The following is a 26,090-nucleotide window of genomic DNA, read 5'->3' as shown; positions in this document are numbered from 1 at the left end:
GGAATTTGGAAACTCTATTGGGATTGCAAGGGAACAGAGTCATAAAAGCAATTTCTATGGGACCAACGTTTTGTACCGTTGAAGGCACGTGAGATTTACGACATATACTACTGTGTTTGGGATGCCCACTCTTCCACCGCCAAGAGTGACGTGCCTACTACTTTCACTATGCCCCAAATAATACAAGAGTAAAAAGGTAGCTACCACGATCTTGTAAAAAAACATTAGGTAGCAAAAATGCTAAGCCGTATCTAAGTCTTTTAGAAAAGTAGGTAAAAAAAAAAAAAAAAAAGTGTGGATTTGCTAAATGTATGTTGAAGTTAAATGTTACTGCTCTAATACTTCCGGTTTTTTTAAGCAACTGATATAAAAAATTACTTAAAATATGACATATTAGCAGATGTGACCTGACAAAAGTAAAAGAGGAGAAAAAAATATACAACGAATTTTGGTGGTGTGGCCTGGCAAATGATAACTTCGATACTGAAGTCAACATGTATAATAAAATGACTCGAAATAGAAACGTGACAGTTTTGGGTACTTGAAACCGAAAACTCTGTTCTACCTGGTTTTAAAGTTGCCTTTTATAATGACTTGTACTCAATTGCCTACCATTGGTTATTCCACGATGATGGTATTGGAGTGGCTTACCCTACGTTTTTCTACCCTCTATTGTGTCCTATACTTGAAATTCGGGGCTCAAGAGACGGTAATGAAAATTGTCCAAATAGCATGAAAGTGGTGTGGGAAAGAATCTTGTGCGCGGATGATTTGGTGAGCTCGGGTCAATAAGTTGGTATGTGGTTACATTAGTTAATAGGCCCATAAGTCTAACGGTTACCCTCAATTTCCTTATCCAATGTGTCAAATCGAATAAAGAAAATTCTATATTGTGGGCATATGGATCGGGTCCCCCTTTCATAAGTGGAGCTAACCGTTGGAATTAATTGGACGATGTAAAAGAAACGTTGGGCATAAATGTTCACCCCTCTCTTTCGTCTCTAAATACAACCTAAGTAGAACCTAAGTTGTAAGCACATGGCTTTTTGGAAAGCTTTTTCAATTTATACTTCAATTTTCTTATTATTTTTAGAGAAATCCTTCAAACCCTTATTATTGCCCCTTCCTTCTATGTGAGGTTAAAAATGTATTTATTAGTCCCCAAGGAGTAGCTTAATCAGCTGCGGATCACGTCTTATGAAGTGGAGGTCATTAGTTTGAATTTCTCTCTCCCTCTTGTGTGGACATGTTAAAAAAAAAAAATTATATTTATTAAAAAAAAAAAAAAAAATACCCCTTCCTGTCTTCATCAGATTTGTCCTTTCCTTCTTTATACTATTTCGTTGTACCCATGAATAACCATTTTCTTTTTTCAGCCAAAAAAAAAAAAAAAAACCATGAGTAATGAACACCCTTTTTTTTTATAGAGGAAAAACATAAGCTTCATAATATTATTAATGATTTGGTGTTCATTACTAATAAATATATATAGTACAAGAATAACAAGAGAAGTGTGATTGATAACTTTTAAACCATTTCTTATATCATCATTTTCACACAAAAATCTATCTTATTGACAAAGATAGTGTGAAAACAACCATTCAATAAGGGATAATAAAACCACTTAAATCGTAATTAAAAAATTTTAATTTATAAATTTAATACGACTTGAAATTTGATTAGTACTAGATATGAAAAACGCAGAGAGTATTATAATTTTTACTAGAAAATTTTTACAAGTTCATGTTGCAATATTTTAATGTTGAATTTGACAGATAAATTTATTTATTTAATAATTCACATGATAAGTATCTCATAAACTACTATGACGTTGTAAGAAAACGCGAGGGCTCCATTTGGCAAGAGTCATATACTGTTTATCAAAAAAAATCAACTTTCACATTCTACTTTTTACATCATATCAATTATTTTTTATTATTATTTAAATAAAAAACACCACAAAACAAATTTTTTTTCACATTAATTAATTTTTACTATAGTTTCATGCTATTAAACAGTTTTAGGTCAATGCCAAAGGGAGGCGATAAATCACAAGTAAATAATCATACGACAATTATTATATTCACAATATGAATTGAAAAAAAAAAAATTGGCTGTGGAACCTCATGACGCAATCATCCTCAGTGAAGTGCTACTCTGTCTCAAAGATGTACCTTCACTGAAATTGAGGTTACCGCAATTACCGCGTATATGGCTTCCATCTTAGAAGAAGTGGTATTGTAATGCATAATTCGATATACGAGTTAGATTTCCACAGCAGCTCCGCCCCACCACTGTAGTAATCATTACGCTAGAGGGAGAGAGAGAGAGAGAGAGAAACAGAGTGGAAGTATAATTTAAGCGAGTTAAAGAGATAATGGATGAGGGTAGAAGGAGAAGTGGAGTGGTGGCAGGGTCAGTGTGGGAGAGCAGGATGAAGATTGATGAAGTGAAAGGTGGGATTAAGGTCTTCAACGGAGAAGAAGGAGAAGAAGAAAGCTCTCAACAGAGTGGAGGGGCTTCTGCAAATGGCGGTGGCGGTAGCGGTGGTGGTGGGAGTGCTGCTGCAAAGGTGAAGAGAGGCCAAACTGGTGCTGTGGCGGCCAGTGGGAAGAGGAAGACATGGAAATCCGAGAGCTTTGAGGGTTTTGACCAGAGCCCATTTCAGATATCCAAACGGAAACCTGAGCCGCAGAAGAATTCTGAGGAACAGTTGAAGGAGCTGAGTGTTTCTGCTGACGGAATCAAGAAGAGCCCAGTTCAGTCCAGGAAGTTGAGATCTGATGAGAAATTCGAGCGGAGCCCAATTCAGACGAGGAAGCCAAGATCTGCACCGGGAATTGAGAAGAATTCTGTGCAGCTGAGGAAGGTTAAATCGGACTCGGTCAAGGGTGTTGAAGGAAGCGGCAATGGAGCTAATCAGACGAGTTCAGTTCAGCTGAGGAAGGCCAAGTCGGATTTGAGTCTAACTGTGGATGAATCAGTGGAGGAAATTGGTGAAGGGTCTGTTGGAGGAAGTGAGAAAATCCCAGTTGATGGATCTGATGAAACTTGCAAGGAGTTTGGTGTTTGTCAAGATAAGGTCATAACAGATCGGAGTATTGTGGTGAATTGTGCTCCAAAAGTGGATGTGAACAATGGCGAGGAGGATGATGGTCTTGATGTTGTTGATGGTGAGGATGAAGGAGATGAAGAGGAGGTGGATGATGAGGAGACTGAGATTGAGATTGATGTTAAGAAAATCAATGTCCCAGAGCCCAAGAAAATTGTCAATGAAGAGAAGAAAATTGTCAATGAAGAGAAGAAAATTGTCAGTGAAGAGAAGAAGATTGTCAGTGATGAGAAGAAGATTGTCAATGATGAGAAGAAGATTGTCAATGAAGAGAAAAAGCTTCATCATCATCAAGTTCATAGGAAACCAATGGCCACTGTGAAACAGCCCCCTCCAATTGAAAAACGCCGTACTGTGTACCAGAATTTATCAAAACCTACTCCAAGACACCAGAATCTCTCAAAATCCACTTCAAGTTAGTGTCTTTAATTTATCTGCATTTTCAATTCACTTTGTGAATCTATTGAATTTGGTTTGAGTTTGAAGATTTTATTCTGTAGGTTCTTATGAGTTCCAAACTTTTCCAGAAACCCACAGCAAATTGCAAAGTTTTGGTAAGTCTGATTTTAGAAATACAGTACAATTGCAAATTCTTCAGGAAAGTTCTTGCAATTTTATGATTCATTTTCTCTCTCTCTCTCTCTCTATGTTTGATTTTGCAGTGGACTTAGTGATGTGGAAAGAAGTCCCAAGATCTGCACTTGTCTTGCTAATTGGATCATTTGTAATACTCTCTTCTTCCTATACAAAGGATATAAATTTGAGGTTAGAAAATCCACAGTCAAGAAAATTTTAAGTAGCCTTTTTGATTTGCAATTCCTCTGGTTTAGAACAGAGCCCAGAACTCAAATCTTTTTAATTATTGTATATGCAGCTTTGTTTCTGTGATTTCCTACCTGGGTCTTGTTTATCTTGCTGCCATTTTCATCTATAGGACCCTCATTTGCAGGTAATTACTCAAACACTTCTTAATTAACAGAGAAAGATATTACCAATTTGGTCTCTTTCTGATTCTTCTTCCTTTTCTGAATGATTGAATTAGGGGAGTTGTAATTATAGATGATTCAAGCTATGTGCTAGGGGAACAAGAAGCTATTTGGTTACTGAGATTGTTTCTTCCTTACGTTAATGAGTTGCTGCTAAAACTCAGAGCCCTTTTTTCTGGAGATCCTTCTACCACAATGAAGGTAATTTTTTTTTAATTTATTTTTTTTCACTCTTTCTGTGGACATTAATGAAGCTAAAAGAGCCTTTTTTTGTGAATATAAAAAGATGACAAATAGTGAAATTTATGACAATGGCAGCTGGCAGTACTTCTCTTTGTTTTGGCTAGATGTGGCAGCTGCATAACCATTTGGACCGTTGTTAAATTAGGTAAGCTTCACTTGGGTTTCTTTTTCCTCTGTTTTTATCCCCCCCTCCGCCCCCGCCTTTTTTTTTTTTTTCCTGTTCTTTTAACTGATTTTGAAGGCGTGCTTAGGTTTAAAAGTAAAAAAGAAAGAAAAATTTATTGTACTTAAAGTTCATCTGCCCGAATATGTGTTCGGCGGTTGCCCGAACACATTCGGGTAGATAAACTCCTGCTTGGGTAAATAAGTTCTCATTTGAGTAGGTGGATTCTGTCTAGGTTTAATTGGGGAGAGTTTTTATTTATTTATTGAGAGATTATGCTGAAATTCCAGTGTCGGTGTTATTGTCTTTCACTCTATAGTTTTTACTGACTCGTTTTTGTGCTCACTGGCTCAGGTTTTGTGGGAGTTTTCACTTTACCAAAAATCTGTTCCTTGTACTCTGCACAGTTAACTGCAATAGGTAAGTTTCTCAATTTAATATAGCTCCCAAAAGTTGGATGACTATGCTTTTTGTGTACACCAAGCTATAATTACCTCTTCTAAAGCTAGGATTTTCTAGAATTCGAGCAAGAAATAAGAGAAGGAAGGGTGTACGCCTAGGTGCTCTGGGCGGACTGAAATGCGGGGTCTACTTGCTCAGGACACCCCGGCCTGCATCCTTCTCGCGCCCAAATTTGAAATTCGGACGTGAAATTCCAAGAGATAGTTTGACAATAGTCTTGAATTCAAGCATTGTATCCGTCATTACTTTCCATTTCAATTAAATGTTCTGTGTTGGGCGTCGCTTATTAAGGAATAGTTTGAAAAAAGATAGAGAATTTAACATGTGCTAGTTTTCAATTGCAGCTAAATTTTGGCTTCGACGCTTCCACGACATATGGGACTCGTGCTCTCACAAGAAAGCCGTGGCTGCATCCACTGTTTTTCTCATTTTGAACCTATCCTCAACGGTCGCACGCATTTGGGAAGGTGAGAACATCTTTAATAGAACCATGATTCTTTAAGGGGTCAAAGCATGAAAGAGGGCTAAACCTAATTTTGATAGAGGTTAAGCTTAATTTTAAGGACTGAAAACGGGAAAATTTTAAAACCGGGGCCATGGCCCTAGGGTCTCCTGGTTCCGTCTCTGTTTATATATAACATTAAGCAATCCAGGATTTTCATAGCTATTAGCAAAGTTTTGGCTTTGTGTTACTAGATTCTAGTGAAAACTGTTTTGCAGTGTTCATGCTGTATGTGGCTTTCCGATGCTATCAGCAGTCTTCCATGAGAGATGAGTGGGTGGAAGATGAAGCAGGAGGTGATCAAGAAACATCATGACAAGGACCAGCATCAATTTGGATAGAGAAGTACATACATGAGAGAGTCACATTCATGGGCAAATAATTGACTGTTTCACAAGAAAAAGAAAAGGATAAAAAGCAAAACATATTGTTGCTGTAACACAAAAAAAAAAAAAAAAAAAAAAAAAAATCTTTGTTGCTATACACATGATTTAGTGCTGAAGAAATTTCATCCAATTCACTATGTAAAAAGTAGTTGATGCATGCATGAAGTGGCTTTTAAAGGCATATTTTGCAAGTTGTTGGGAGATAAATACTTATGGAGTGTTTGGATCGCGTAATCTTTTGAGATTTTTGTTTGATTGCACTTAAGTGGACGGAATCCAGATACCTAAGGGAATGTGGATTCCCTTATAGAAATGCGAGAATCCACATTTCCATGACCTCAGAATTTTTATTTTTATTTTTCCACAAAAATACTGACATTTTGTTGCCCATAAGTTGTTTTTTTTATTATTATTAAGGCTATGTGACAATTTTTTTGAGTGCTATTTTTTGGGTTTGATTGTGACTATTTGTAAAATTTGTATATAAAAGTTATGTATTGTTTTATTCAAGAAAAAAGGGAAATGAGCTGGTTTTATTTGGTTATAGATGAAAAAATTGAAGATTAAAGTGTCTCCATACTGACTACAGAGGTGAGAGTACAAATCAAATAAATTTGAAGGTTACTATTTAGAGCAAGACATAATAAGAAGATAGTTCCTGAGACCCCACAGGCCACATATTGTATTATAGCTATAAATCATGAACTTCAATGAAAATGGTATTATATATCACCCCATTATATTCCGTCATTCCTCCAAAGTTTATGCAACGCTGTTCCCATAGCATTTGGTGCGTACCGTGCATGAAAATGGGATTGGAGGCTAAAGGACTAGACCTCATAAGCTTTGGAGAAAAATAATAGGGTGATATATAACATTACTCGAACATGTTACAAAAAAACTTAATAAGTTATAATTACATAACAAGGCATCTACATCATCTAACTAATTGTATTGGGTGCTACCCAACCAATCAGTCCATTAGTTTCTTTGGATTTTGATATTCCAAAGAAAGAATAGGTAGGAAAGGATGTTTTGTAACACCCCATAATAAATACGCACTAATTACCTTGAGGCAATAGTGGAGCGAGAATTTTAATTCATAGGGGGCAAAACTAAAAGATAGAGTCAAGCAAAAATTAATTAAAAATATTAAATAATATAACTAACGAAATAAATGAAAAATGAGGAAAATTTTTCTTACCACTCTTGATCTTTCATCACTTTTGTAATCATACACTTAAACTTTAAAAAGTATCAATTTAGTGTATTCATATTTCAATTTTTTTCAATTTCAACTATCTCTTAGATTTTCTATTAAATCCAAACGACGGGGTGTCAAAACTCCCAAAATACCCCTCCTTTTTAGGGGAAAAAAAAATAAAAAAAATTTGCAAGGATTTGGGCATTAGTCAGGATTTAACAGAATTTTCAAAAATACCCACACCTGAATCTTTGAAAAAAAAATTATTTTTTTTATTTTTTTAAAATCGGTATTTTGAGAATTTTGGCAAAATTTAACAGAAAATTCTAACGAATTGGTCGAATTGAGAAAAATTGAAATATTGATACACTAAATAATAATTTTGAAGATGACATAATAAGTGGTGTGGATCACTCGGGGCCAGAACCAATCGGGTCGCTTTTGATGGACAATATGCGGCAACATTGGGGCACTAGTGTTGTACTATAGGTCTTTCGGGACAGTATCAACCCTGCTGAGAAGGGGTTAAAGTCCCAGATAGACCATGTGAAGAAAGTTATAACTAAACAATATATTATTATGTAATTAACCTGTTTTATGCATTAAAATGTGAATTGTCACTGATATTTAGCTTACTTTTTAACATCTAAACCATTTTATATCAGCTTAGTAGTAGACACAATACCGATTTATTTTCAATTAAACTCATGTCATTTCCTGCTATTTTTTTGAAGATTGCAAGATACATTCCCTTTCACTTAAGGCTCATTGCATAGTATACATTCTGGAGTACCTTACTTACTAAATCGTGGACTTATGTAGTTACTTCACTTTCCATTGTAAAACACTTCGGTGTTTTGCAGTTTTACAGGTTTGATGTACTTTTGGCCCTTTGGGAGAGAACATTTCGCTAGGAAAGATGCTAAGTGAATAGCTCGGGTGGACAGGTTTGCTTAGAGTACGTAGTGAAAGGAATTATCCTTGGAAGCTGTGTGTTGGAATTGATATAATAATAGTCAATCTTAATGATATTTAGATATGCTTCAGATCATTTCATTTATGCTTTCCACATTATTTTACTCTAATTTATTGGTGTGTTATAATGTTTCCAGCTAATTACCAGTTAATTAGTGTGGAGAATGCTACGAGTAACACTCCGAATTAGTTATATCAATTGATCAATTATGGGGGTGCTACAGTAATGCGCCAATTTCACATTGGTAAGATAAATAACTTATAGAAAGTCGAGTATAAAAGCACTTATAGGTGTTAAGTCAAATTGGTTACTTATTAGGTTAGACTTCACTTTATAAGTGATTATAGGAAGCTTCAAATTGAATATTTCTTTTGGAGTGATAGCGTATATGTGATTAATGTTTTTCCTGAGTTGTTACACATTTTCACTTGCTTTAGTAAATGCCTATTCAAATCTTATGAGTACAAAAATTTATCATCAAATATTACTTTTAAATTATATATAACTCTTGGGGAAGCTTACAACTTGAGCCAAGATACATTATTCAACCAAAAATCTCTCAAGTTAAAAGTCATTAACTTTTGCCAAAATTTTATATTCTTTAATAACTCTTCATTTAAATAAAATTTATTTGAAAAAACTTGATCCATTGAATTGAAGCATTATGTAATGCTTAGTTCGCAGGTGCCAACCATTAGCATGTCACAAGGAGCCAACCATCCACATGTTAGAAAGAGTACAAATATTATAGGCCAATATGAAGCAACATGATGGTGGCTTTTATAATTATTGTATTGTTACAACTATTTTGAATAATTATTGTGGAAAATACACTTTACTCCCCTGAAGTATTCACGCATTTTCATTTTGGTGCCCAACGTTTAAAAAGTGACATAAGACCCCCCCCCCCCCCCCCCCCCCCCCCCCTCCTTCCCCAAAGTTTCAGACTTTAACAAAAAAGCCCATTCGTTTATTTTGACCGTTACTTTGGATGGAAACCAAGTCACGTGTGTGGCATGTAACATTTTTCAACCAAAAAGTTTGAAAATGCCCTTAGAGATAAAGTGTAAACATAAGTTACTTCGGGGGGAGGGGGGTAAAGTGTAAACATGAAAAAAATTAAAAAAACTTATCTAAGAAAAAATATATAAAACTAAACTAAACTAAACTAAAACAAAAACTCGAGTTAATTACCTTTTTAGTACCAAGGTTCTCACTTTTTTTTATTTTTTCTCACTTAGGTTAAAATCATATCACAGATGGCACCTGAGTTATGGGAAAAGACCAACTTGGTACCTCTGTCACATTCTGTTAGCCCAAACTAACGGACTGCAATGTGTCACTCAAAGAAAATGCCACAGGTACTTAACAAAAATAAAATAATAATTACAAATAATTACAAATATATATATATATATATATATATATATATATATATATATATATATATATATATATTTTAAAATGCAACATGTCCTTAAAAAAACTGAAAATAAATTATGGGGTGGTCGGGCCACCTCATTTTGGCTATTAGGGGTGGCTGAGCCATCCCTAGGGACAGTCTGGGGGTGGCCGAAACCACCCCCAAAGGCCAAAATGTGGCCACCTCATAATTTTTTCAATTTTGTTTTTAGGGTTTATCTTTTTTTAATTGTTTTTTTAAATTATTTTTATTTTTTTAAGGACATGTGGCATTTTTTGGGTTGACACGTGATAGTCCGTTAGTTTGGGCTAACAGAATGTGACGGAAGTACTAAGTTGGTCTTTTCCTGTAAGTCATGTACCATCTGTTATACGATTTGTAATCTAGGTGAAAAAAAAAAAGAAGTGAGAACCTTGGTACTAAAAAGGTAATTAACCCGAGTTTTTTTTTTTTTAGTTTAGTTTTTTTTTTTTTTCTTATTTTTTAAATAAGTATTTTTTTTTAAAAAAAAAAAATTATTTATTTATTTATTTATGTTTACACTTTACCCACGAAGTAATTTATGTTTACACTTTATCCCTCTGAAGTAATTTATTTTTACAATTTACCCCTAAGGGCATTTTCGAATTTTTTGATTGAAAAGTGTCACGTGCCACGCATGTGACTTGATTTCCGTCCAAAGTGACTGTCAAAATAAACGGATGGATTTTTTTTTTTTAATGTCTGAAATTGTGGGGGTCTTTTGTCACTTTTTAAACATTTGGCGTCAAAACGCAAATGCGTGGATACTTTAGGGGGTAAAATGTATTTTTTCCATAATTATTATTATTTTCATTGCAAATATTACTCCCTAAGGGCTACATTGTGCACCTTTGTCCTTGCTTCAACTAGGAAGGGTACCCATTATCAATGCTTGCACGCTCCAATCGTGAAAAGAGCAAATATCATTCACCGTATCACACATCACTATTGGCTCAGATATCATTTGTTAAAAAGATTGATACCTTAGGGGGTTTTCTAGTGAGACCAAAGTATATAATGGGACACCACTCAACCAAAAGGCTTATGGGTCTATGCTAACTATATTATATTAACCACTCATTCTTGTGATACATTTCAAGTGTGAGATTAAACTTTTGGTGCCCACACGTGTATACTCAATATGCTCTTTTAGATTTTCACTTGTATGAGTTTACTTCACTTGTCAAGAATCACATATTAGTTGTGTAACTTTGTAAAACCTTAGGCCTTAGGTCAAAAGACATAACTTGAACCAAAAGGTTAGTTAATTAGAATATTATCATATTTCCAAGCCACAATTCTTAAACAAGAAGCTTTATTTATTTATTTATTTTTATGAATAAACCAATAAACAAGCTAAAAATATTTTTATTTCGTGGATTCATGTTATTTAGTAGCGATGATGACTAGAGGTTTATTCCCTATAAATAGCAATGATGACCAGAGATTTAATCCCAATAAATTGTTTGTGTTCTTAACTTTGAAAATAAGAAAGCTTCTCGAGTGGGAGACAATCCATGGCTAGGAAATGTTTGAAAAAGCTTATGATGCATATGGTATTGATTATCCGCATGGTACTTTCGGTGCAAGCGAACGACCTTAATCATCCTTCCTTATGTACCTCTTCACGTCCCATCCGCCTTCATTCCTCTCAGCCTTTTATTGGTCATGGTATAGAGTCATTGTATGATTGCCTCGAAATCGGAATCGATGATTGCAAAGCAACACATTCACATGAAGGCCTAATCTTCACGGAGTGTATGGCTTTTCATTTCTATGAGTGCTTGCATCATCACAAAAAAGATTCAGAAGTTTATCTTCTTGCTGAAAAGTGCACAAAGGATTGCCTCCCAAGCATGAAACTTCCTTTTTTCCATGTTGAAAAATGTTTAGTGGAATGCTTTGAAATGACAATCAAGAAGCCAAAAGAGTAAATTAAAAAGAACTGAGACATCATCTGAGCTCAAAGGTGTGGTAAAAAATTCTAACTTTTTTTTTTTTTTTTCTAATATTTCGACATAAATGTGCACACATATAAACAAGAATCTTTATGTAACGTTAACTTAAGCATATCATTTTTTATTAGATATACTAAAAGAAGACTTTTCTCACATTTATGTATTCTTCACAATAACAATAAAAGTTTCATTATCCTTTATTATTTTTATTCTCCCCATCATTAAGACTTGTTCCAACACTCCTCATTATCAAATCATAGGCTAATCACATTATCAACTAATAGTTTTATTGATCTTTTTACATATTTAGGTCTCCTTTGAGTTATAAGAACATATAGATGTAGATATACCATTATTTAATATAATGTTTGGATTATAGTTTTGTTTTTGGGCATGACGGGCATAAGATTGGATTATTTTCTAGTTTTGTTTTGTTTTGTTTTGTTTTTTTATTTTTTTGTTTTTGTGAGTTTTGGAGTATGCTAATCTAGTTACTTTTATATGCATTAAGACTCTTAATAATTCCTTGATCTGGCTTTTGTATTAGATATTTTCTTTGAGTGGTTCAATAATTACACCATGTAGGCCATTTCTATAAAAATGGCTAGAAAATCACTATGAGTAAGTTTGGTATTGTGTTTGAGAAATAAAGCTTTTAAGTTCAAAAGTATTTTTTTTGGCAAAAACTTCATTTTTAAGCTTTTGCCAAAGTGCGTTTTGGCTATTTTTTAACCATTAAAAATGCTTTTAATTTTTTTTTACTAAACTAGTACTTTTTTCTTCAAACGGACTTTTTGAATGTTAAACGCACTTTTAGGCCCTTCAAACGCACACCAAAACAGACCCTATATGTCATGTCCCTTTCATCGACTAGTGTGAATTGGTTAGATCTTTGGGCCTAACTTTGTCTAAGCCCATAGAGTAAGGAGAGAAGGATAGCCCAAGTGCGCCAATCTCAACTAATTCCCCATGTTCGAGCCTAAGCCCATCTAGAATGATGAAGGGACTTAATTAGAATTTGGGTCAAAGGTTTGTTGGGCTTCCACTTGTAGGGCCCAAGCCTCATTGGACCCAAAGGGGACAGACTAGGCCCATGAAAGGGCCCAAGTTGGCCCATGTAAGTGGCTCAGATTGGACCTTTAAGAAAAAAAGAAAAAGAAAAAAAGGATAGTTAGAGAAGACCATATATAGGAATTGTAGGGCCAAACCCTAGGCTTAATTAGAGTTAAGATATGTCAACTTAAATGTTTACAAATTAAATAATTTTACACATGGTAGTATAGAGATAAGAGATAACATAGTACCAGAGCTCAAGAATGAGGTGCCACCACTACGTGTGGTTTATCATCAGACTTGGCACACTGAGTTCATCTTAACATTAATCATGTGGCACCATTGACTCAACTCGTAGCCACGGACCCTTCAGAGTCATTCACAATCTCGACATATAAGGCATAAGAGTATGTGAGCGAACAAAGTAACAAGTGAAAGAAAATTGCTTAAGCATATAAAAAACTTAGAATTACTTTATAACTTTTAGAAAATTATTTACAGCAAAAAAATTTTATTACCAAGAGTTCTTTATGTTTTTTAATTCAATCGTTTGAAATATATATATATATATTCCTTACTTAGTGTTTTTACTAACCTCGCTTTGTTTTTCCTCCCCACAGATGTTGTCGAGAGCTTGCTATGAGACCAGAATAATAAGAGCAACGACGATGGGTTGTTGAAGATCTTTTTATATTTAATAAGTACATTTTCAGTACTGTAATATTTTGAATTATTATGTTTTTGTTGGGATTACAAATGTTTATTAAGTTTATTTTGAAAGTTATGAAAAACTTTACACTTATGAGGTTTCTAATAAAAGTGTTTATGAATATTTAGAAGTGTTCAAGAGATCTTGTAATTCTTCGCACCTCTGAGCCAATAAATTAGCAAACCTAGCTTTCATGGGCTGAGGGCGTTACAAATGAAATACTTAGAGCATCTCCAATAAAGTTTTTGGTAGGTGAAATGGCTTATCCATTAGAAAAAAATAAATAGCTTTTGTTATGAAATGAGAAAAAAAAAAATTTGTGAAATAGAATAGCGTTGATGTTAGAGGATATCATAATATGATCAAATACTTGGAATATCTATTTCATTCCACATTCTTCTATTTTCAAAAAGAGCTATTAATTTTCCTAATGAAACAATCATTCTGCGTACCAAACGTAACCTAAATCAATTCCACATTGCAACTTCTAAAACTTTGAGAGTATAATTACAAAAATATATAAATATCAAAGGGTAAGTGAAGTTTTTCCAATATTTTTAATAACTAGGCCCACCCTTTCAATATAAACAAGAGGCCAAATTCACGTTAAAAAGATATTATAAGTGTAAGTGGTTAATATAACACTATCAAACTTAAATTATTATTATTATTATTATTATTATTATTATTATTATTTTTTGGAGTGATGGTCCTATATCTTCTATATGTAAAAAAAAAAAAAAAAAGTCGCTGCATCTGAAAACTATATTTTTTGTTTGATTGCAAAATGACCATTTTAACTTATCTGAAATGTAAGGGACGGTTTTTTTTTTTTTTTTTTCACTGCTTCTAATCCCTTCAATAGTGGGTTTTGTTGAAATACAAGAATTTTTGTTTGACGGTAAAATGCCGGTTTTATCCTTGATTATTTACTGACTCAATTGAAATACAGTGATTTTTGTTTGAGGGTAAAATATTGGGTTTAGCCTTGATTATTTACTGGAGTATTTTCGATGGAATAAAAGATTTTATAGTGTGTTTTTGTCCTTTCAATATAGTATTTTGTTGGGCACTTTGAAATGATAGTTTTTCCCTTCATTACATTATTGACATTGTTTATTTTTTATTTTATTTTTTTAACATATTCACACAAGAGAGGGATGAGAGATTCAAACTAGTGAACTCCGGTTCGTGAGGCGTGGTCCCTAGCCAATTAAGCTACCCCTTAAGGACATTGACATAGTTTAATTGATAAGGAATAAGGATTGTACATTCCCCCAAAGCTTATGCAACGTCATTCCCTTAGCGTTTGGTGCATGAAAATTGGATTTTAGGCAGAAGGACTATACCACGAAAGTTTTGAGAGAATAATAGGGGTGATGTATAACATTACTCGAACATCAATATATCAATTTATAACTATTTACTTCATGTGATATATATCTTACTGACATATCAAAATCAAGTGCAAAACCTAACAAGTTATAATTACATATATAACAAGGCTTCTATGTCATCCATCTAATTGTATTGCGCGCTACCTAACCAACCAATCAATTAGTTTCTTTGGATTTTGATATTCCAAAGAAAGTACGGATAGCAAATGATGTTTTGTAACGCCCCATAATAAATACGCATTTTATAATTTCCTTGAGGCAGTAGCGGAGAGAGTACTTAATTTGAAAATTTAAGGGGAATATCGGCAATTGTGTGATAGTTTGAGGTGGATATATGGACTTTCCCCAATAACTAATAACTTACTTAGAGAGAGTAGATTATAAAGGCACTTATGGATACTAAGTCAAACATTGATTACTTACTAAGTTACACTTCACATTGTAAGTGATTATAAGAACCTTTAAATTGACTAATCCTTTTAGAGTGATAGTATATATGTGGCTAACAATCTTTTTTTTTTTTTGAGTTGTTACACGTTTTCTCTTATTTTCGCAAATGCCTATTCAAATCTTATGAGAGTACACGAATTTATCACCAAATATTACTTTAAATTATATATAACTCTTAGGAAAGCTTCTAATCTGAGCCAAGATACGTTCTTCAACCAAAAATCTCTCAAGTTAAAAGTCATTAAGTTTTGCCAAAATTTTATATTCTTCAATAACTCTTCATTTGAATAAAATTTATTCGGAGAAATTTGACCCCTTGAATTGAAACATTATGTAATGTTTAGTACTCAGGTGCCAACCATTAACATGTCACAAGGAGCCATCAATTAATCCACATGTTAGAAAAGAGTACAAATATTGATCACGGTACTTGCGGTGCAAGCGAATGAGCTTAACCATTCCTCTCTGCGTCCTCCTTCACGTCTTGTCCGTCTTCTTCATTCCACTCAACCTTTTATTGATCATTGTGAATTAGTCATTGTATGATTGCCTCGAAATCGGAGTTGAACGTTGCAAAGCCGCAACACATGCACATGAAGAAGACGGGTGTATTACATATAGTATCATTGGGTGCTTGCATTTTTACCATAAAGAAATTGATTCCGAAATTTATCAACTTTCTGAAAAGTGCTTAAAGGATTGCCACCCAAGCTGCAAAGTTCCTTATTTCCTTGTTGCAACTTGTGTATTGCAGTGCATTGAAAAGACAATTCAGAAGCAAAAAGAGTAAATTAAGCATAATTACGACATCGTTTATATGTATGAGCTATCAATTTTTATCGCATATACTTTGCTCACATTTATGTATTTTTCGCGATAGAAATAAAAGGTTCATTGTCAATTATTATTTGTATTCTCCCCAACATTAGGACTTGTTCCAACGTTCCTCATTACCAAATCATAGGCTAAAGGCATGTTTGGGTGAGTATTTAAGGGGTCTAAAAATGCGTTTAACATTCAAAAAATTCGTTTGAAGAAAAAAGTACTCATTTAGTAAAAAAAAATTAAAAATGCTTTTAAGGGTTTAAAAAACTCAAAAAAGTCCAAAACGCACTTTTGCTAAAAGCTTAAAAATAAAGCTTTTACTTAAAACTCTATTTCTCAAACACAATTCCAAACATACCCTAACTGTTTCCTAACTCTTTTGATTTGTGTTTATGATGTCAGGGTCAAAAAGTTGACATCCTAGGTTAGTTCGCAGAATATTAGGTTAGTTCGCAATATCTTGGACATGGTGCAGATAACAACTGTTTTTACACTTAACAATGTGTAGATGTAGAGATACCTTTATTTAATATAAAAATATAATGTTTGGATTATGGTTGTTTTCTTTGGGCATAATGGGCACGAGATTGAAATTTTTTGTAGTTGTTAATGTTATTCAACTGTTACAGGGAGATTTGGAGAATGCTAATCTAATTATTCTTAAGGATAAATCCAAAATCAAACCTTATGGTTCACCTAAATTTCAAATCATTCTATTTGGTTTTAACGTGAACTAAAAAGTTCTCGAAGTAAGCTAAAATCATTGCAATTAAATTCCGTCAATAGACTTGACGGATTCCGTTAGTGTACCATATTAGCACAAATAATATGATTACACGTGGGACTCTTAATAAAATATATATATATATATATATATATATATATTAAACTAAAAAAATAAAAAACTAAAAAATTAATTAAAATAAATAGAGGGGGTAGCCTGTAGCCACACCTCTTTGAGGAGGGGTGGTGCTGGCCACCCTTGGAGGTGGCCATGGGGTGGTGCCACCCCCCGCCACCTCTGGTTTGCGAATTGGATTAATTCAATCGGGGAGTTATGTTTCTGAAACTTTTTATCTGGGTCAGCAAGTGGTCATTGAGGTTGAAAATCAATATGCTGAAGAAGATAAACAATTTATTGTCGACCTCTCCAGTCCAGCCTTGTCTTCTACTGAAAGCAAGGGATGGGAGGAGAAAACAGCATTGTTGAATGTTCTCTGCTCTTACAAATTAAGATTCAGTTTCAAGTGAAGTGTTGGAGCTAGAAGGCGAGAGAGTGTATGTAGGCAAACCCCATAATTTATCTCCTATAGATTTGGTAGTGTCGCATGAGATTGATCGGCAGCGAAATCATATAATGGTGGCAGAAGTAGCCAGGGGTGGCCTCCCGCCATAATTAATTTTTATATTTTTATTTTTTATTTTTTTAGTTTTATATAATTATATTTTTTTTATTAAGAATGTCACGTGTCATCATATTATTGGTGTTAACATGGTACACTAACAGAATCAGTCAAGTGTGTTAATAGCATTTAACTGCATGGACTAAATTGTTATTTTAACCTACTTCGAGGACCTTTTAGTTAACGCTGATACTATAGTACCGATTTGTAATTTAGGCCAATCATAGGGACTAAATTTGCATTTAAGGACTTTTAATAATTTCTTGATGTGGCTTTTGTAATAGATATTTTCTTTGAATGTTTGAATAATTACCAAGTAGGTCACTTTGTAAAAATGGCTAGAAAATCGTTATATACTTAAATGTCATGTCCCTTTCACCGACCAGTTGATTTTGTTAGATCTTTGGGCCGAACTTGGTCTAAGCCCACACTACCTAAAAAAAAAAAAAAAAAAAAAAAAAAAAAAAAAAAAAAAAAAACAGTTTGGATAGTGTCGACACTACAAGGTGTCGGTTTCTGTTAAACTGACATCAAATTAAAAATTGTGTCAGTTGAACAGCAACTGACACTAATAATAGTGTCGGTTTATTGTTCAACCGACAATAAATTAAAAATAGCGCATGTTGAATAGTAAACCGACACTAATAAAGGTGTCGGTTCACTGTTCAACCGATACCATTTTTAATTTAGTGTCGGTTGAGCAAAAATCGACACTAATAATTGTGTCGGTTTACTGTTCAACCGACACCAATTTCAAATTTTAAATTTTGAATACAAAATTCAACCCAAATATATTTGAATCTTTCTAATTTGAACAATTTTTTTTGGAACTTAAAAGTTTAACGCACTATCTTTCTCAATATATATATATATATATATATATATATATATATTGAGAAGAAAGAAGATGTGGTTGGAGCCACATCTTGAACCACCCCCAATGACCCTTGGAGGTGGTTCGGTCACCACCAATTTGCAAACTGAGAGTGGCTAAAACCACCCCCAACAACCTTGGAGGTGGCTCAAGCCACTCCCCGTTTGGCTTGGGGTGGTTTTGGCCACCCCATACTAGGTGATTTGGGGGTAGCCGAACCACCCTTGTGGCCATTGGAGGTGGGGTAACCCTCAATGGCCATGGGGGTGGTTTGACTACCCCTAAAAGATAAAACAAAAAAATTGAGGATTACCTTCGGGGTTGAAAGGGCCCCTAGGGGTGGTTTGGCCACCCCAAACAGGGCAAGGGTGGCTCGAGCCACCTTTTTTCTCTTATCAATTTTTTTTTTTAATGTTTTTAATTTTAGTTTTAAATTTTTAATTTTTAATGAGGTATAAGGACCTGTGTCGGTTTTTTAAGGATACTAACGTGAATTTTTGTCAATTTATGGACGGAAGTTGGGCTAAGGTACTATTTCCATTTTTAACCATAAGCAAGATATTATCTATGATACAAATTAAAATTTGGGTGAAAAAAATAAAGTTGTTAAACCACGAGAGGGTCAACGGATTTAACCGCCCAAAAAAGCTCATGAATTCAATTCCATTTGCCTTTGAGATAAAAATCTTGCGCCACAATTCAGGTAACCCATAGAGAAGGGATTGCGACTGTGAGGCTCATCTGGCCCAAATAAGCCCCCTCTAGAGTGCCTTAATTACCTACTTCAATTGTATGAGATCTTAATTCTTCATTCAACTAATAATAATTCTAGTTTGAGATTGTGATAAAAATTGTAATACCCTCAACTTTGATTCCAATTTCATGTAACAATGATGCACAACTTGTCGGCTAAAAATAAAAATATAATGAGTTAAGAAAATGTTAAAAATTATATTTTTATTCAACTTTGTTGACCTATCACGGCTAATCAATCATTATTATTCTGGAAAATAAAAAAATAAAAAAAAATCAAAGAATTAGTACTAAGCAGAATAAAAGCGAGATAAAATGATTATGCATGGTATTACTAAAAAGAATTTTAACCTAAATTATAAGAAAAAACAAGTTTAATTGGGCCTCCCAAATCCCACTATTACATCTCAAAAATTTCAACTTGAAAACCCCGAGAGAGGGAGAGAGAGAGAGAGAGAGGGGGGGACAAAGGAAACTGAAAGTGGCAGCTGCTGCAACAATTTCCAGTGAACAAGGTAATCTATTTTCGTTGGAATTGAAATTTAATTTTCAATTTCAGAGCTCGACTTCAATTGCGTTAATATATGCAGAGATGAGCCTCGTGACCGAATCGCCAGTTCACTCATCGAGCAGTGACGACTTTGCAGCGTATCTCGATGCGTCACTGGATTCCGGTTCCTCCGAAGAAGCTGAAGATGCCAATGACGACCTCGAAACCCAAAGGTGCGGTTTTTTTTTTTTTTTTTTTTTTCAACACTTTTGGGCTTTTTCTCCTTATGAGTTCTCTAACTATGCGTTAAGCTATTGTGGGTCTGTTGGGAACTTATCTTAGATTATTGATGCGAAATTGTATTTTGAAATAACTAGTTGTATAAATTTTAGTTTTCTTAGTTTTGTATGGTTATTTAGATAAAAATTGTAATATTTGTTTGATATCTTGCATTGTTTTACACATAGTTTTTGTATGAGAACCCGTTTTAGCTGACCTTCTGAAATTTTTTGGATGAGAGACTTAAGGTGCGTTTGGAATTGCGATTTTTAAAAGATATCACAAAACGTAAGGTGGTTAGGGGGTGCTTATTTGAAAAAGCGATTCACGATTTCGCATATCAAATATTTGATAAAAAAAAGTATTTTTTAACATGTTTTACCAAACTCCTTTACGATTTTAAAAAGTAGCGATTTCAAAAACGCAATTTTTAAAGTCGCACATATTGAAACCACACTTCCAAACAGACCCTTTGTTTTAGTAGAGACCCATTTTTCGGATTCTCTGATTTTGTATTTTGTGATTCTCACTGGTCAGCTACAGTTCATTTTTGAACTGAAACCCTATGCATTAACTTGCAGGATAAAGAGATGCAAGGTGGAGAAGTCGGAAAACGTAGAGGAAGTTCAGGGGTCAACTTCACAAACATCATCCCTAAAACAAACCGTAGGTAAATTCTTCTGATTTAGTTGGATGGTTCAGTGGCTAACAAATTTTGTGAACACCCACCTAGGCAAATCTTGGGATACACAGCACAAGACCAACTTATCAACTGCTCATTTGGTAACTTTTGTTAGACCAAAGTAACAATTTTATTTTTGAAGGCACTCCTTTGCTGGAGCACATACAGATAAATCTTAAGCAAATCTGTTTGATTGACATATTTTTAAAGCCTGAATAGAACTGCTATTACTAATGAGCTTTACTTCTAGAAAAGTGGTTTGAGGCCATTCAACTCACTACAAATTCTCTAATGCTTGGAGATTTTCTTTTCAATATTCAAATATTCTCGTAAAAAGAAAACATTATCATACATATAGACATGCATATGGATGTATTTACATACTATACATACATACATTCATATGTACTCACACACATGTATTGTATGCATATACTACGTGTGTACTTGATTGATGTCCCCTTCCTTTTAAATTTACTTATATAAAGCTGTCACATGTATATATCAGTGTATGTGTACACACACACTGTTACATATACATGTGCACATTTTCTTACAAGTAAATTTACATATATATTGATCTATCTATCTATCTATCAATCTATATAGATTGTGTGTGTGTGTGTGTGTGAGAGAGAGAGAGAGAGAGAGTGCGTTTGCAGGTGCAGTGCCTGAAATATTTTATGAAGCCTGACAATAGGGGCAATTGCCCCAAATTGGTGTGTGAGAGAGAGTGAGAATATCATCCCCTCCTCTTCTGGAGGAAAGAAATTAGATTTCTTTTGAGGAGATAAGTTGTTTCTGTTTTTTATTTGATAGGAAAACCACAATATTCTGCAAAGTGTCAAATTGATCCATTTTCTAGGTTTAGGAAAATTTGGTTGGGAAAGGGGGAGGGGGTTTAAAATGTTCACAAGTTTATTGCATGGACTGCAGTATTGTTAAAAGTTTTGTAAGGAGTGCCCCCAAGTGTCTCCACTGTGGCCATTCATTTGTGTGACTGTATGTCTATACACACTGTTAAGATATAAGAAGTCTTTACGTGGTCGTGATTTCTAGCTAGAAGTTCATACCCTTGGTTACATCGAAACAAAGATGGACCGTACTTTTGTATATAAAATTGGAGGAAGAAAAGGTTCCAGATGCAAACCTGCATAGCAGTTACTCTCCCATATTCATCTAGCTCTATCTCTCTTTCTCTCTCTCTATATTATTTGAAACACTTTCTGAGAGAATGAGAAAACTGGATGAGCATTGCTGAGTTTTAGTTTCATTTAGATTTATGCTATTTTGACTCATTGAATTATATGTAATGTGTTATCTTTTGCAGAAGCATCCGTAGAGAAGGATCTATGTACGCATCCTGGTTCTTTTGGAGACATGTGTATACTTTGTGGGCAAAGGTTGGCTGAGGAATCTGGTGTTACATTTGGGTATATTCACAAGGTAAACTTCTTCAAGATGACTAATTGGCTGAATTTCGAGTTTTCGGTTAGCTTTGCTGGATATTGAAAGAGAATATTTGTAATACTTTTGAAACTTCATATATTGAGGCATCAGCTGTGACGTTTCATTTCACAAATTACCCATCCCCTTATATGAAGCAATATTGTAATTAGAACCGGAGAGATTTAGACCAACTTAGAACTTATCAAGTCCATTTCCAAACATACAAGAGTAAGAGTGCCTAGTTAAGTATACTGATGCTTATTGGTCTCAAATGCAATTTGGTTTAAGCCTCTGTAACATCTGTATTTGCAGGGACTAAGGCTTCAGAATGATGAAATCACCAGATTGAGAAACACAGACATGAAGAATTTGTTACGCCATAAGAAGCTTTGCTTGGTTCTTGATCTAGATCATACGCTGCTAAATTCTACTCAACTTATGCATATGACGTCCGAAGAGGAATATTTAAAGGCCCAAACAGATTCTCTGCAAGGTAGTTCTGTTTTATGTTATTATGATTTGGTAGTGTAATTAGCATTGCAGATATTATTGGTTTCTGATGTCTTGGTGAGATTGCTTCTTTTCTTTTTTGTCTGATTAACACTATTTAGTTAGGCTAATGCTATTGTAACATCATCATGTTTAAAGCAACCAAAACTTTTAGAAGTTGACATGAATGATTGTGAATTGTTCTGGGTCTGTTGATGGAAATTTTTGTGCTATATTTTGAGTGCTTTCAATTTGTCAATGGGATATTCTGATTTCAATAGAAAGGTAAAATTGTTGAAAGAAATTGAAAGGATGTAATTAGCTTCTTGTGCTTGAGACAAGCTTATGCAGTCTTATGTTGTTTTATCACCATAACCTGGAAGTTTTGTGGAATGTGCTGAGGGAAGTTTTTGATTTGCCAGCAAAATGTTGTGGCTTCTAATTAAAGCTAGGCTTTGTGTGGCTGGGGTTTGGCTTTCTCTCTCTCTCTCTCTCTCTACAAGAAGACTGGCAGAATTTATATGATGTGCTTATGGCGAGTTTTAATACAGCCTTTTAATGTAATTTCACAATGAAATATTTTTTTCGTAAACTGCAGATATGATGGTTTGGTAGTTGTCAGGCAAAATTTGTATCATGGGATTTATTTTGCATGGGTTACATGGTAGTAATGTGGAATATTCAGAACCTATCATTTTAAAGGAAATTATTTAAGAATAATGCCAATATTACTGTTTGCATCCCTGTCCCCATTGGACCTTGCAAACTAAATAGAGTCCCTTATTAATTTCGATTGGTTATGAGTTGGCTTTTGCTCTATCCCAATCTGCTGCTGGCACAGAAGATGAGTGATAATTTTTGTAAATTATCATCTAATACTTTTGATTTTGTTGCACCAGTTAGTTTTCTTTGACATTCTTCACACTTTAGTGACTATATGTACTTGTTGCCTTATTGTGTTGAAAAATTATGAAATGGATAGATGTCTCAAAAGGCAGCCTCTTCATGCTGGATTTTATGCATATGATGACCAAGTTAAGGCCCTTTGTTCGCACATTTTTAAAAGAAGCAAGTGAGATGTTTGAGATGTATATTTATACAATGGGTGATCGGGCATATGCGTTGGAAATGGCTAAGCTACTGGATCCTCAAAGAGAGTACTTCAGTGATAGAGTGATTTCACGAGATGATGGCACCCATAGACATCAAAAGGGTCTTGATGTCGTGCTGGGGCAAGAAAGTGCAGTTCTGATTCTTGATGATACAGAAAATGTAGGTACATTTGCATTCAGCTAACCTTTATATTTGCTTAACCAGTGTACTTTAATGTTAATCTGATAATACTTGTTACATGTGCTAACCAGACCTGAAGTAATTTTTTTTTTTTTAAAAAAAAAAAAAAAAAAATCCTTATGATGGGCAACAGGAAATTAATAAATTATTGTTGGGTAGGTACAAATAAACCTATCTTTTCATATATATTTTTCCAAAATGGAACAAATTGTCTTTTCTTCTTGAGGATGGGGAGTAGTCTTTTCCTTTTTATTGGGCCTAATTCAGATTATAGAAATTAGGGAACCGAACAGTGGTATTTCTACCTTGATGAGGTAGTATGATTTTAGTTTAAGTGGTCTGCAGTAAAATGCCTTGACAGTGTCCTGGAGTTCAGAAAATCAACCTCAATATGCCAACTTTGTTTTACACTAGGAGCTACTGAAATCAAACCAGAAAGATTTAGTAGTCAGGATTGAAAGGGTATGCAGAATGTGCAGTTTCTCCTGGTGTATATAGAAGCACTTTGTATACCCTTAGAATCTGTCTGAGGCTGTTAAAGTATGGCCCTCTCTGTAAAGAAATTATTGCCACAAATGGAGCTAAAAGGGAAATTTAATGAAGTATTTCCTACTACCAGCTTGTCTGTGCTTCATTCTTTTATATCTGCACTCTTTCTTGCTTAAAAGATAGGCTGAATAGGAAATGATACCCAGTGTTTGCTTTGATTCACTGGGTATCATTTCTGTTGCCTTGAACCACCAATTTATCTTTATAGGTTTTTGTTTGCTACAATCATCCTTCTACCATAATCTAGATATAAATGTTTAATGCATTATTGTAGGCATGGACGAAGCACAAGGACAATTTGATATTGATGGAAAGATATCACTTCTTTGCTTCAAGTTGCCACCAATTTGGCTTCAGTTGTAAATCTCTTTCTGAGTTGAAGAGTGATGAGAGTGACACTGACGGAGCACTTGCTACTATTCTTAAAGTTCTTAAGCAAATCCACAATATGTTTTTTGATGTATGTCCCTCTTCGTTCCGCTCAATTGATAATAGTTAATATAGTTTGTTGTGTGAAAAATTCTAATGTAGGGGAACCTTCTTGCAGGTACTTGAGGATAATCTTGTTGACAGAGATGTTAGGGAGGTAATGCTCTTCTTGACAACTGAAACATGACTAAAATATTTATTCTAAGCTTTGTTCCAAGTGTTCTACGTTTGTTGTCCAGACCTGGTCCCCAGTGGCAAGCGCCTATACATATTTGTAGAGTCTTAACAGTCCTGTGACAAGGATGATGTCAATTGTTTCCAATATTATGGGTTGAAAAAACTGTGCAATAAATGATTTTTTTTTTTTTTTTTGTTAATATATTAAACCTGGCTTATTTAGTGTCTTGCATCTTTGTAAAATTCTTAATCACCACTACCATCTCTCCCTTTCTGCTTCTGGTTGGGTTCCGCCTAATCTGGCATGGGGTCTGGCCTACTGAATACTACTAGTCTGAAAGTTACACATCCTGCTTTTGTGTCAGATTGGTAGTGAAGATCCATTATCAGAAAACATTAAATAAGGTGGCCTGGTCAGGGTTCTAAGTATTGAATGGACACCATAGTTCCTTTTTGTAACCATGAATCAATTTTTAACTGCTGCATGTTAACTTCAGTAATAAATTGTTGAATGCCTTCCCATTAATTCATCCTGGTAAACTTTCCTGTATGTCATTTTCTGCAGGTTCTGAAAACAATTAGGAAAGAAATCCTGAAGGGGTGTAAAATCGTCTTTAGCCGTGTGTTTCCCACAAAATTCCCGGCAGATAATCACCATCTCTGGAGGATGGCAGAGAATTTGGGAGCTACTTGTGCAACGGAGCTCGATTCATCCGTGACGCATGTGGTCTCTACAGATGGTGCAACAGAGAAATCTCGTTGGGCAGTGAAACAGAACAAGTTTTTGGTCCATACAGGGTGGCTAGAAGCTGCAAATTATCTGTGGCAAAAGCAACCTGAAGAGAACTTTCCTGTCAACCAAACAAAGAGCCAATAACTAACACCTTTGTATGTCAATGCTAACTCTTGGTGGTGATGCTCTCCAGCAGTGTAGACCAAAGAGGATCTAAACCTACCATTTTCTTTTAGACCTTTGAATGGTTAATTATGTTTCATAGAAAAGGTGGATTGGGGTTGGATGATTTTCAATCACCTAATAGGTTGAAAAAAACTAATCAGTGGACTAATTGTTTGGACACTCTGTTGGATCCTGATCTATTTTTTTTGTATATAAATTTTCTAGATGCCTTTTTAGAGAGATTTGAAGTAACACACACAGGCCTTAAATTGTTATTTTCTTGTTTGGAATTGGATGCTCTTTTATTTATCTTCGTTTTCTTTAATTAATTTTTAGTTTTTCTTTTTAACTATGTAGTGGGCTGTGGTTTTGTGATGCTCCTAGCTAGTTTTCTATGAAAAGACTTCCGATGATGATGGTGGTGGTGTTGGCCATCGTTGTTCAAGCTACGGTGC

General features: G+C 34.4%; 2 protein-coding genes across 4 annotated transcripts; both read left to right on the top strand.

Moving 5' to 3' along the window:
* The first annotated feature begins 2,125 nt into the window (after positions 1–2,125).
* On the top strand, positions 2,126–6,293 carry LOC132185913 (Reticulon family protein). The gene is made up of 9 exons (XM_059599726.2): positions 2,126–3,527; positions 3,613–3,666; positions 3,775–3,877; positions 3,987–4,061; positions 4,155–4,299; positions 4,417–4,486; positions 4,859–4,924; positions 5,311–5,433; positions 5,687–6,293. Exons 1-9 carry the CDS (start codon positions 2,378–2,380, stop codon positions 5,782–5,784), a joined length of 1,884 nt encoding a protein of 627 aa, XP_059455709.2. The 5' UTR covers positions 2,126–2,377; the 3' UTR covers positions 5,785–6,293.
* A 13,007-nt stretch (positions 6,294–19,300) lies between these two features.
* CPL4 (C-terminal domain phosphatase-like 4) lies at positions 19,301–25,887 on the top strand. Of its 3 annotated transcripts, XM_059599536.2 has the most exons (9): positions 19,301–19,415; positions 19,491–19,623; positions 20,251–20,339; positions 21,682–21,797; positions 22,113–22,293; positions 23,272–23,561; positions 24,406–24,591; positions 24,679–24,717; positions 25,303–25,887. In XM_059599536.2, exons 2-9 carry the CDS (start codon positions 19,493–19,495, stop codon positions 25,612–25,614), a joined length of 1,344 nt encoding a protein of 447 aa, XP_059455519.2. In that variant the 5' UTR covers positions 19,301–19,415; positions 19,491–19,492; the 3' UTR covers positions 25,615–25,887. The 3 variants fall into 3 exon arrangements, with proteins under 3 accessions (XP_059455519.2, XP_059455520.2, XP_059455521.2); XM_059599537.2 differs by lacking the exon at positions 19,301–19,415 and having other exon boundaries at positions 19,534–19,623; positions 20,251–20,335; XM_059599538.2 differs by lacking the exon at positions 19,301–19,415 and having other exon boundaries at positions 19,535–19,623; positions 20,213–20,335.
* The last annotated feature ends 203 nt before the right edge of the window (positions 25,888–26,090 follow it).

This window comes from Corylus avellana, chromosome 7 (assembly GCF_965113065.1).
Source record: "Corylus avellana chromosome 7, dhCorAvel1.hap1.2, whole genome shotgun sequence".
Taxonomy (NCBI): domain Eukaryota; kingdom Viridiplantae; phylum Streptophyta; class Magnoliopsida; order Fagales; family Betulaceae; genus Corylus; species Corylus avellana.
This window is presented reverse-complemented; position numbering and strand designations above follow the sequence as displayed.